This window comes from Chrysemys picta, chromosome 3 (genome assembly GCF_011386835.1).
Source record: "Chrysemys picta bellii isolate R12L10 chromosome 3, ASM1138683v2, whole genome shotgun sequence".
Taxonomy (NCBI): Eukaryota; Metazoa; Chordata; order Testudines; family Emydidae; genus Chrysemys; species Chrysemys picta.
Genome location: NC_088793.1, coordinates 33,775,658 through 33,789,088, shown reverse-complemented (window position 1 = coordinate 33,789,088; position 13,431 = coordinate 33,775,658). Strand labels below are relative to the sequence as shown.

Sequence of the window (13,431 nt, the reverse complement as noted above, 5' to 3'; positions counted from 1 at the left end):
ATGCATATCATTGACCCATAAGAATTAGCCAATCGTAACATCAAATGCAAAAGGCATTTCTGTTTTGGCAATTATATAATATTCATTTCAAAAGATAAAAAAAATCACATAGAATAGAAAACGAATATTAAACCAATATTTGCCACTGATGATTTCATTACCTACGCAAGGCTGAAAAACTTAAGAGTCTCTCTATATGCGATTCTGGCTGGAGGTCCCTTTTCCTTAATGAGTGTTGCTGGATATTCGACAGAGAGAGGATGTCATAATCTGAAAGCACGGATTCAAGCCTCTCTGAAATAGATATGGAGACAGTTTATAACAGTTTCAAGAGGATAATACACATTAAAATTAAGCAATTATTATAGCATCCAGCTGTAACATATATTACAGATATTCCAAACTCTGCAATCCATTTTAATTTTAGAATAATTATAGTGTATTCCTGTAAAGGTGCTTTTTATACAGTCAGTGAGATGTTACAGTATGTGACAGGCACGGATAAATTCTCAGTTAATGAAATGTGTTCTAGTGGGAAATTTTTTAGCCCACAGCTAGTGTCACAGTTTTACCATGACCCAACCAATAATTCCTTAAATTGCACTTGTGTTGCGTATGCACCCTCCCATCCATTGGATCAGTTCAATGGCTTCTACTTTCCTCTACAGTGGGCCAGAATAATTCATCAACTCCCTCTGTCATCTAATACAGTGGTTATCAACCAGGGGTACGTGTACCCTTTGGGGTACTCGAAAGTCTTCCAGGGGGTTCTCAACTCATCTAGATCAGTATTTCTCAACCTGGGAGCTGCAGCCCCCGGAGGGGGGGGGGGGGAGGTCACTAGACAGGTTTAGGCGGGGCTGCAAGTGCAGGGCCGGCATTAGGGGGTGGCAAGCAAGGCTTCGGCTTCAGGCAAGCCTCACAAGTGAAAAATAGACTCAAGTATCACCCTGAAATGTAAGTAAAATATTTATATTCCAATTGATTTAATTTATAATTATATGGTGAACATGAAAAAGTACGCAATTTTTCAGTAATAGTGTGCTGTGCAGGGTGGATTTGATTTCAATCAAATTGATTTAAATCACTAGTCAGGAAGACTCTATTTAATCATGGATTTCAACATAAAAGTGCATTCTTGTTGGTTGTTATAACCTTAATACATATTCTTCACAACTCAGAGATAGATATAGGTTTCATTTTTAGAAGGTACACACTATATATTTTTAAGTGATTTATTTTGAAAACTTTTCAGATTAGTTTTATAGTTATATCAGAAAATGAATGATTGTTTGGTTATTTCATTTACCAAACGTAATTGAAGCAGATATTTATGAAGTCATTGGGGAGGTAAACCATCTCCATTTCAACAGGTTAATCATTAATATTTGGAGGATTTTCTTGCCATGTTGTATTAGGAGAACATCACCAGATTGACATTTAAATTGTTTTATTTAACTAAAACAACAACCTTACGTATTCTGGATTTTTTTTCTTCAATAGCAAACATATAATATTTTAACAAGACAAGCCTATGAATTTTTGAATTTAGTTAAACATTCAAGTTTTTTAAAGTCAGGTTTGTTTTTGTTAAATTTGTTTTTAACTAAAATAGTTAAATGAATTTTTTTTTTAAAGAAACAAAAGTTAAATCAACTATGTCAGCCAGGTCAACATGAGAAACTTAAAATATTGGCTTCTGCAGCTAACTCAGTCGTCTTCACCTTCATTTTCCTGCTTGTTCAGAATCTGGAAAAGAAAAACAAGCTTTTCTGCTTTTTCAGGTCCCAAATGATTTCTCAATTTGGAATGAATTAGTCCAAAGGAAGAAAAATACTCTTTCTACACCGGCAGAAGAAGCTACTGCTGTTAAAAGTGAGATTATCACTTCAACAGTCGCTGAATCCAAGTGCTTAAGTGACTTCCAACAGTTCACTGGTGTGACTTTCTTTAAAACATCATCAGCAAACAAATTTCTTGAATGGTTCTTATTCCCAAACGGGTCTCTTTTATGGCCTGCTGCCATTATAGGTTTTCCCTTCTAGTGAGAGAATGATATGGTAGATCTCAAATCGATGAAGGCTACACTCAGAAAGACCTCAAGACTTCTGGAATATGCTGCTCAAACAGTTTCACTTTTGTTTCTACTGCCTGTCCCTCCCTTCTCACATTTCTCTCCAGACTTCTTCTCCTTGTCCAGATCTATTCCACCCCCAACAATCTTCTATTCATTTTTGAAACTTTGTACTTTTAGAGAGAGGTAAGGGATTGACTCTGTGTGCACAAATGTGCAGAAGGACAATAGTGTTGTGGTCTGTTATTTCTCACCTCTCTATATATTTATTTATTTAAAAACATTATGGCTGTTAACAAGCATGTTATCTCTGGAGACACAAATCCACAACTGCAAAACTAAGCATCTCTGATGGTATCTTCTAGACTAACCACTGAGTCCCATTGGATAGATAGAAAGATTAACCTAAGTAATCTATACAGAAGCCCCTGGAGCCCCATAAGATTGGGTCCCTAATCCATGAACTATTGGAACTCATTTACAAAACTTTTTTTAAACATTACATGACTATATTGTCTCATACTATAGAATTAGAATTTATAATCCCTATTTCATGATGAGATATCTTTGAGCTATAATGTATCTTAATTAAAACTATTTTTTTCCTCAAAAAGCATTTTATCAAAAAAATCTGATTTAAATTAAAAAGTCTGATTTTTTAAATTATTTTTTAAAAAGTCATTGATTTTTATCCACCCTGGTGCTGTGACACTTTTGTATTTGTATGTCTGATTTTATAAGCAAATAGTTTTTAAGTGAGGTGAAACTTGGGGTATGGGACAAATCAGATTCCTAAAAAGGGTACAGTAGTCTGGAAAGGTTGAGAACCACTGATTTAATATATGCCAGACTGCCTTCTGTTCTCCTCCTCCTTTCGGTGGAGGGGAGAAAATTTTCCCAAATGAATCTATTTCCTTCAGGCATTCCCCTTCCCCCACTAGTTAGAGAATGGATGGCCCTGCACTGGGACGCTAGAAATTTATGGGGCAATCCAAGCTCTGCCACAGACTTCCAGTGTGACCTTGAGCAAATCACTTAGGGCCCATCGGGAGTTAGGTGCTTTTGAAAAACCCATTAGGTTCTACCTGCATTTTCAGGTGCCTAGGTACCTTTAGAAATGTGGCTTCAGTCTCTCTGTACCTCAGCTCTCCATATGCAAAATGTAGAAAATACTTCCTTTGACTTCTCTATTTATACAGTAAGCTCTTCAAGGGGACAAATGAGAGGGGACACAATAAAAGTATACCTCTACCCCGATATAACACGACGCGATATGTATCCGAATTCGGATACAACGCGGTAAAGCAGCGCTCGAGGGAGGCGGGGCTGCGTGCTCCGGCGGCTCAAAGCAAGTTCGATAGAACACGGTTTCACCTATAACACGGTAAGATTTTTTGGCTCCCACAGACTGTGTTATATTGGGGTAAAGGTGTATATAAAATAATGATCTAGAGAAGGGAGAACAGGAACTTCTGTTCTTCCTGTCTCATAATACAGAACAAGGGGATGTTCAATTAAATTAAAAGGTGGGAAATTCAAAACTGATAAAAGGAAATAGTTTTTCCACAGAACACGTGATTAAGTTGTGGAACTTATTGCCAAAGAATGTTGCTGAGATCAAGAAGTTAAGATTTCAAAAGTGATTGGATATTTATATGGATATCAATAATATCCAGAGCTATAATTAATGATAATTTTGAAGGGATATTAAATCGCATGCTTCAGGGCTTATCCTAACCTCTAATAGAGATCAGGAGGAGACAGACCCATCGGGGGGCAGATTTATCTGACATCTACTACCCTGGTGTTCTTACGCCTTCCTCTGAAACACCTGGTGTTGGTACTTTTCAGAGACAGGCTAGATGGACCTTGGGTCTGAACCAGTGGGGCATACCTCACTACATACCTCAATATGGATACGTTCAATGCCTAGGCACAGTGGGATCCCTTCTCTTTCATATCCAAGCCATGTGGGACATTAGGCAGGTTAAAATATTTTTATTTCAGTGGGATTAAGACTTTGAAGATCCCACTTGAGCACAGAAACATTTTCTTTTTTTTAAAAGTTACATTTTAACAAGCATTGCATCAGATCTAATACATCACCATAGGACTACAGTCTTTATTATTGCAGGGGCCACACATCCTTAATCAGAAGTTGAGGTAACTATATATTTTTAGAAAAGAGAAAGATGTCCAATGTTCAGCTACCAATTAAAGTGCTACTCACATCTTTCAACTCCCTTAATTTCTATGATCAACAAAATAAGTTCCCATGATCTCATATCCAATGTATTGCCCTGAAAGCAATAAATAAAATGTAGCAAAAAACATGGTTTTGAATTCACTTATACACAAAGGTCAAACTTGTCTAAAAACAGAATTTTAACCTAGAAGGTGTAATTAACATTTTTAAAATCCCGCCTAGGGTTATCTAATGGTACATAAACTCTAGTCAAATCACAATAATTACTATAATTTTTATTTTTTTCCAGTGCCTCACTTTAATTTATTATTCTACCTGAATCCTGAGTATATTCTCTTATGATAAAAACCCCAAGATACTCTTTAGTTCAACTTTATACAGTAGCAATATTTTGATAAAAGACCTAATTTCATTCCAAATATAATTCATGACCTGAAATCCGAATCCAATCCAGGAAACACAAATGAAAGTCTTTGATACAAGTTAAGTGACTGTATAGATGACACAAAACAGCACTGCATCACAGAACACCACTGCACCCGGTCTTATTCCGAGAACGATAACAACCCATTAATAAGTCACCCAGTTAGATATACAAATGGGTTTCACAGATGAGGTGGGAACATAGCCAGGCCTATGAGCAGCATACTCATGAACATGCATAACAGCGTACACTGTTGTTAGAAAGCCATTAACTAGGGATAAGTCGTACAACACAGCTGAGAGGTGCGATTACCAGCATGGGTTGACAGACTCACACCAGCTCCACTTGAGCTATTGTGCTAAAAATAGTAGTTTGAACACTATGGCACGAGCGGCAGCACAGGCTAGCTGGCTGAGTTCAGATGGACTTGGACTCAGGTGGTTAGCCCAAACCACCTCCAGGGTCACAATGTCCACACTACTATTTTTAGCATGCTAGTTCATGATGAGTGCACTGGGAAACACACCTCTAAGCTGCAGTGTAGACATACCCTAAACAGGTTTGGAAAGAAATCTGCCCTGTGGGTTGTTTCATAATTATTCATTACAGGTGCTTTTGCACCTTCCTCTGGTGCATCTGGTGCTGACCTCTGTTAGAAAGAGGACACCAGGCTAGATGGACCAATGGTCTTATCTAGGGTTGCCAATTTTGGTTGGATGTATTCCTGGAGGTTTCATCACGTGACAATCTTTAATTGATTAATCTTTAATTCCTGGAGACTCCAGGACAATCCAAGACTCTAGTTCAGTGGTTCTCAATCAGGGGTACATGTACTCCTGGGGATACACAGAGGTCTTCCAGGAAGTAGAACAATTCATTTAGATATTTGCCTAGTTTTACAACAGGCTACATAAAAAGCACTAGCAAAATCAGTACAAACTAAAATTTCATACAGACAATGACTTGTTTATACTGCTCTATAAACTACACACTGAAATTTAAGTACAATAGTTATATTCCACTAGATTGATTTTATAATTATATTGTAAAAGTTAGAAAAGCAAGCAATTTTTCAGTAATAGTGTGCTGTGACATTTTTGTATTTTTATGTCTGATTTTGTAAGCAAGTAGTTTTTAAGTGAGGTGTAACTTGGAGGTATGCAAGACAAATCAGACTCCTGAAAGGGGTACAGTAGTCTGGAAAGGTTGAGAGTCTCATCTATCCCATAAGTAGATAGGCAATTTCTGTGTTTCTATCAATCTAAGTAAGTATTTTTTTTGCCTGTTATGTTTGCCTGTTATGAGCACATGTACACAGGAATACCTGTGTGTGTGAAAATGGCTCAAAGCAAGAATTGGTTGTATAAGTTAGGCAGTTTAACATGGGCCAAGAAACAAGTTTTAAAAACTTGTTTTAAACCCATTCCAGCTAAACTGGTTCGTAATATTTCTAACAGAGCTTGTTCCCAACCACCCTGGCTTGCCAAGACAGGTTAGTAAAAACAGTTACTAACCTTCCGTTAACTGTTGTTCTTTGAGATGTGTTGCACATGTCCATTACACTCCAGGAGCGTGTGCACCCCGAGCAGAGTCACCAGAAATTTTTCCCTCAGTGGTACGTGTTGGGGTGGCTCAAGTGCATTCTGCTGCCGCTTGCTGATAATGCCGGTATAAAGTGCCCAGCCAACCCTACGACACCCTCAGTTACTTCTTTCCAGAAAACTGTTGTAGAGGGGCAGGAGGGCGAGTCGTGGAATGGACATTTGCAACACATCTCGAAGAACAACAGTTATGGAAGGTTAGTAACCGTTTATTCTTCTTTGAGTGATTGCACATGTGCATTCCACTCCAGATGACTTCCAAGCAGTTAAATAGGTGGAGGGATCGGAGTTCATGGTTACACAGACTGCAGAAAGGCTCAACCAAATTTGCATCGTCTCTGGCATGCTGAGTGATAGCGTAATGGGAGGAGAATGTGTGCACTGATGACCAGGTCACTGCTTTACAAATGTCCTGAATAGGGATCTGCACTAATGCTGCTGAGGATGCTTGCGACCTTGTGGAATGAGCAGTCAAGTTAGCTGGTGGCAAAACACCTGCCTGAACATAACAAAACCGTACACATGAAAATACATGAAGTGATTCAGGATGAAATGGTCTGTGAAAAGATTGGGAGACCCTTAATCCTGTTAGCTACAGCTAACAACAGTTGGGTGGTCCTTTGGAATTATTTAGTTCTCTCTCTCTCTCTATGAAGAAAGCTAGGGCTTGCCTAACATCCAATGAGTGAAGACGTTCATTCCTATTTGCACGTGGCTTTGGATAGAAGACAGGTAGATGCATTGCCTGATTGCTATGAAATTACAAAACCACTTTTGGGAGGAAACTGGTGGTGGGGGGGAACGACACATAAATACACTTTATCTTTAAAGAAGACTGCATGGAGGCTCTGATGTGAGGGCACAGAGCTTGAAGATCCTTCTGGCCAAAGTGATGGCCACTAAAAAAAACACTTTCTGGGAGGGGTATAATAAGGAGCAAGTTGCCAAAGGTTCAAATGTTGGTCCCATAAGTTTCGAAAAGACCAACTTCAGTTCCCAGGGGGAACGGACTCTATTACTTGAAGGTATAACCTTTCTAGGCCTTTGAGGAATTGGACAGACATGTCATTTGAAAAAATGGACCAGTTATCCACACGAAAGTGGAAAGCTGATATCGCTGCAAGGTGAACCTTGACAGAGGAGATTGCTAAGCCTTGTTGTTTCAGTGCAATAGATATTCAAGTATGTCTTGTATGGATGAACATGTGGGTGAAACTTCATGTTGGGACACCCATAGAGAAAACCCACCTCCATTCTGAGAAGTAAGTAGCCCTAGTGGCGGGCTTTCTACTACCTAGGAGGATCTGATGAACTTAGGTCTATCCAGGGAGTTCCCCACTGGTGGGCCTGCAGTGGCTAAAATGTCAACAGATGATAGGATCCAGCAGGTTCCCTCCTGTTTATCGGCACCAACTCTTGTACTGTCGCTCATACCGGTACCAACAGCGTAAGGTCTCGGACAGCGGCAAATGCCTCTGGTATGTTCAGTACTGAGACAGTATCGATACCACACTGTGCAGTACCAGACTCAATGGTGCTTGCGTCAACAGTGCTTACTTCTGCAGTACCAAGGCAGAGGAGTGCTTTGGTTTAGATTGCACTGTACTCTGATCCCCATGCCTGGCCGTCTTTGGGGTCAGGGATTGCCCCCTCTCAGCCGGATGTTTCTTATGCCTTTTCCTAGGTACTGGGGATGGTGATTGGTGCCAGGACTCTGGTACAGTAGGAGGAGCACTCTTTACTGATGCCGAGGCACTCAGTGCCAAGTCTGAATGGCCTAGCTCAGATGGAGGTCTCAGAGCCACCTCCATGAGCAAAAACTTCAGCCTGGCCTCCCAGTCCTTCTCCATGTGAGGTCTAAAGTCCCTACAGATCTGGCAACAGTCCCCAGTGCGAGCTTTTCCTAGGCACTTCAGGCAGCTTGAGCGTGCATTGCTCAGAGGTATAGCTTTGTTGCAGGAGGCGCAGGGCTTAAAGCCTGGTGATCAAGGCATGCGTTGGCATGGGGAATGGACAAAAACTCTGCTAAAACACAAAGAGACATAACTTCACTACAATTAACTAAAACCGACTACAACTAACTATGTACAGAAAGAAGATGACAACCACTGAGAGAGCTTGCAAAAGCAAGGATAGCAGTTCCAGTGACCATCACGGGTGGTAAGAAGGAACTGAGGGGGTTGTGGGGTCCACTGGGCACTTCATACCAGCACTGCTGGCTTGTGGCAGAAGAGGGCACTCAAGCCGCCTGATAGGTAACACTGAGGGGAAAATTTCCAGCAACTACGCTCAGGGCATGCACACACCTAGAGTTGAATGCACCAAGTGTAATCACTCGAAGAAGCAAACAAAAGTTCCTAGATCCCAGACCAGTGTAGACAGGGCTTTCCATTACTATAAAATTCCACCTAAGGTGGTTATTTTTATTGATTTTGCTAAGAGGAAATACGATAGGGATCTTTTCTTGATGGGGTTCCTGCTGAAGACTGCAGAAAACACTGGTCCGCTCTCTGGACAGTGTGAATGTTTCTCTGAAAGCATAAACTCCCCCAGTAGCAGTTTAATTAATTAAAAATAGCCAAAAATCATTCAGAGATTTTGTAAGAAGTGCCCTGTGAGCTCTTCCTCATTTATACATGTATTACCTCACAGCCAACAACCTTCAATTTTCTTCCCCCATTCAGACCACCAATAATGCCCCAAACAGTCAGCACTGATGAGCGACATTTATCCAGCTTAATACAGTAGGTGTCAGAAATCAGTCTGCCTGTTATCAGTAGTGTATGTGCTATACATCCTCTTAAAGCAGATATTGCCCATTCTGGGTAAAACATATTGCATTCCCTTTTAAAAGCAATACATTGAAAAAAGTAAGAAACCTCACATCAGTCCTCAACATCACACTCGAAGTGAGACTAATGCAATACAGCTCCATCTTCCAAAACAAGAGACTCATCATGTGACTCAGCTCTCATGAATCATGAACTTTCATATATCCTGAAGTTGAGAACAGTCAAGTCACATGATGTAATCCTTCCTCAGGAAGATGCCATTTTTGTACTTTGTTCAACACTCCAGAAATGAATGCATCAGTACTGGACTTTTACAGAGCAGAATACAAAGTGCTACACTGTGATTTAACATGTCACAAATAAATTTTGGATGGGTCAGAACCCAGGTAGATACAACCAGTAACTGGCCAAACCTATAAGTTCTTACACTCAACTTGCTGTCATTTCTCTGTTTGGATACAACACGGTAATTTCTGAACACTGCATCCAGTCAATTCCAAAATTTCAGAGAACGTTCTAGGCATCAATGGGGAGAACCCTATTGACATTTGGTGAAAAAGGTGAAAGTTAGAAATGGTGGAGCAGAGCTATCAGCTTCAGCTACCTTAGTAATTGTCTACAGATCAAAGAAATGGTTGATAGCAGACATTAACATATTTCAGCACAATGCCCCTCATTTTAGCTCTATCCATCTTTCCAATACAGTTTAAAAAGGGAGGGGGGGGGGAGAGAAAAGAATGGTGGGGGTGCAATGGAGGAACACATATCACTCCTAACATGGTGGAAGGAGCAATGGAATCCCTGAAACAGAAGGCGACAGGAAAGTGGCACAAAGGGAGGTTGTGGTGGAGAATGAAGAGATGAACACAATGAACCCCTGATGTGTGCAACGAGTGTGTTTTACAGAAGCAATAAGGTGTGGAAACCCCAAGTCAAAAATTAGTCAAGAACCAAGCTCTGTATGACAGAGGGGTTCCTTGAGATTTAATTGGTTGATGCTTCAAGGACTTTCTTGAAAAAGATAGTTGTGATAAACTTAGATACACAATCTGTAAATCAACAAAGACTTTTGCAGACAACCAAGGGTATACAGCTCCTTTACATCAATATCCTACTGAAATTAAATGTTTGATGTTAAGTTCTTTGGGCCACAGTCATCCCTGATAAACTGCATTAAAGTTCCACCAGGAATGAATCTGGATCTTAATGTTTAATAGAGGTTCACATTTGGAACAGAAGTTTACATTTGTCTACTCCCCCACCCCCAACCTTCCCCCAATGGTGGCCATATTTGTTGGGTTTCCTGCATACACAAGATAAATTCCACAGCAGCAGCAAAGTAAAACTGAGAAGGAGTCACTGTTTCTGTGAGCTATAAACGCGGCAGCAGCAGCCTCAGTCCTCTGTTGCTACTACTGTAGTGGAGCAGGAAAGAGGAGAGAAACAAATCATCATGGAGAATAAAATCTCAAATTTGTTTTGGATTGCTCACAACTCAGGCTGGAGTTGTAACGGAGGAAAGAAAGTCTAGCCATAGTTAGGGGAACACACTCAACTTGAAACCTAATCAATTTTTTTTAAAGCGTCAGAAGTAATTTCAAGTACTCTGACTCCGAGTCCCCGTCAACTATTGTGATTTTACAAACATTTACTTACTTTTGAAACTCCCCTCCACCCAACATTGTGAGAGACATACACGCAAACAAAAGGGAATGCGGGCCAAACAGGGAAAAAGGGAAACACAAAGTACACACACTAAACAACCAAACAACAACAAAACCCACAAAGTTATTGAATTACTAAGACCTTACCTACATGGGAAAGTTTTTCAGTATGTTTTTCTGCTAGACCTATACCAAAAGAGTGCATCCATACCACTTTGCTTATGTCAAATTAAGCTACTTCCTATGCAAATCATAGCACAGAGCTGTGAGGATACATTTTTGAAATAGTAGAATTCTGGGACTTTGGGTCATATTAACAAACGCCCATGACAGCTGAGAATTTATCTGGTTTTAGTGATTCAGTGACATTTTCAAACTGCTGTCAGGCAGCATGGTTAGTACCACAATCCTGAGAGTAATTAATATGAACAGGGTGCCACAGATGTATTTACAGTCATGCGGATGGATGGCTTTGTTTGAGTTGGGAGACAGCCATCAGCACAGCTGCCATGATACCATGCAGATACTGCTAGAGGAGGGGAGGAGGAGGTCAAACAGTTACTTCTGCATAACATCTTCCTGAAGCAGCTTCACTCAGTGAAGTTCAGCCAGCACCGACTGATGGAACAGGTGCTGCAGAAATTGGATGACCAGCAATAGTGGCAGAACTTCAGAATATAGAAGGCTGCTTTCCTCAAGACCAATGCAAAGCTCTCCCTAGAGCTGCAGTGGCAGAACACCCACATGAGTGTTCCCTTCAGCATGGAGAAGCATGTGGAACCATCTGGGAGCTCACCATCCCCAACTGCTAACAGTCAGTACCTGACCAGTTTAATGGTGGTAGATCAGCTGTCAGGGCTGTCGTCACAGAGGTTTGTGCTGCTATTAAGAGGATGCTGCTGCGTCGGGTCATAAAGCTGGGCAACACACAGGAGGTTATTGATGATTTGCACGTTGGGGGTTTCTGAATTATATAAAGGGCCACTGATGGAACCCACATGTCTATTATCTGCCCCTGCCGCACCAGGACTCAGAATTCATCAACCACAATGCCATTCCATAGTGCTAAGAGGTCTGGCTGATCACTGTGGTAGGTTCACCAACATTAATGTGGGGTGATCTGGAAAGCTTCATGATACCAGGATCTTTAGAAACTCACCCATTTTATGCAATGAAAAAATGGAACTTTTGCTCCCAAGATTGCGGTGGACTTTAATGATGTTGCAATTCCTCCTATCATTCTGGAAGTCTCAGCTTACTTTCTGCTTCCCTGGCTTATGAAGCCCTTTACTGGGCACTTGGATAGGAGAAAGGAGCAGTTTAACTATATCCTGAATAGCTGCAGAACAGTGGAGTGTGCACATTGAGATGCCTAGAGGGAAAGGGGAGGAGGTTCATGATAAGGCTAGATGATTCTGAGAAGCACTTGCCTCATGTTATAGCTGCTTGCTGTTGTGCAAAACATCTGTGGGAGCAAGGGAGAGTGTGTCTCACCATGGTCTGAGAGGCAGAGGTGAAGAGACTTGCTGAACTTTATAAACGGCCAAAAAGGATGCATCTGCAAAATGACCTAACTGGTCAGGGAAACACTGTGCTTGTACTTTGACGTCAGGATGTAGTGGAGGAAAAGGAATGTAATGTAACCAAGAAAATGAATAAAGTGAATACACTTTGTGTGGCAATTTTATGGAACTATATCTCAACAAAATCTTTCAGCAAAATTGTAATTAATAAAAAAAAAAAATTGGGGATTTAACAACACACAGCACAAAGTTAAAGCCAATGGAAATGAGGCACTCAGACCCAAAGTCAGGCCCAAAGTGCTGATGCACATATCATTGTGCAGATGAGGTAACAAAAATATGTAGGTGAATGTGTAGCTGGTCTCTTTGTTTTGGGGGTGTTTGTTTTTTGTGGTACATATGGAATGGAACTGTGGGAAGGGCCTCTCTCTTGTACTTGGTGGAGTAAAAGGGTGTCCTAGACGCCTATATTTTTGACAGGCTGCAGGACATGGTTAGGTTGGTGTCCTGGGCATTGGGAAAGAGCAACACCATTCTCCAGAAAGTTGGTCTGCTTCTGCATCACATCCAGTATCTTTTCCCGAAGGCCCCTTTCTATATCAATGCATTCCCTTGACTGCTCGCTGACGTTCTCTCTCTCTCATTCTGATACTAGAGCAGGGTAGGCAACCTATGGCACGCAAGCTGATTTTCAGTGGCACTCACGCTGCCCGGGTCCTGGCCACCTGTCCGGTGGACTCTGCATTTTACACCTCTATCTCGATATAACGCGGTCCTTGGGAGCCAAAAAATCTTACCGCATTATAGGTGAAACCGCGTTATACTGAACTTGCTTTGATCCACTGGAGTGCGCAGCCCTGCCCCTCCGGAGCACTGCTTTACCATGTTATATCTGAATTCGTGTTATATCGGGTCGCGTTATATCGAGGCAGCGGTGTAATTTAATTTTAAATGAAGCTTCTTAAACATTTTAAAACCTTATTTACTTTACATACAGCAATAGTTTAGTTATATATTATAGACTTATAGAAATTGATTCTAAAAACATTAAAATGTATTATGGCACGCGAAACCTTAAATTAGAGTGAATAAATGAAGACTCGGCCCACCACTTCTGAAAGGTTGCCGACCCCTGTATTAGAGCATG

At 40.8% G+C, this 13,431-nt stretch overlaps 1 protein-coding gene across 2 annotated transcripts in view; it reads right to left on the bottom strand.

Moving 5' to 3' along the window:
* The window catches only part of ADAM17 (ADAM metallopeptidase domain 17), a 60,358-nt gene that overhangs the window by 37,309 nt on the left and 9,618 nt on the right, over positions 1-13,431 (bottom strand). For both annotated transcript variants that reach the window (XM_065590129.1, XM_065590130.1), the window contains exon 2: positions 162-294. In XM_065590129.1, the coding sequence (XP_065446201.1) occupies positions 162-294 (133 nt within the window). The remainder of the gene's footprint in view (positions 1-161; positions 295-13,431) is intronic.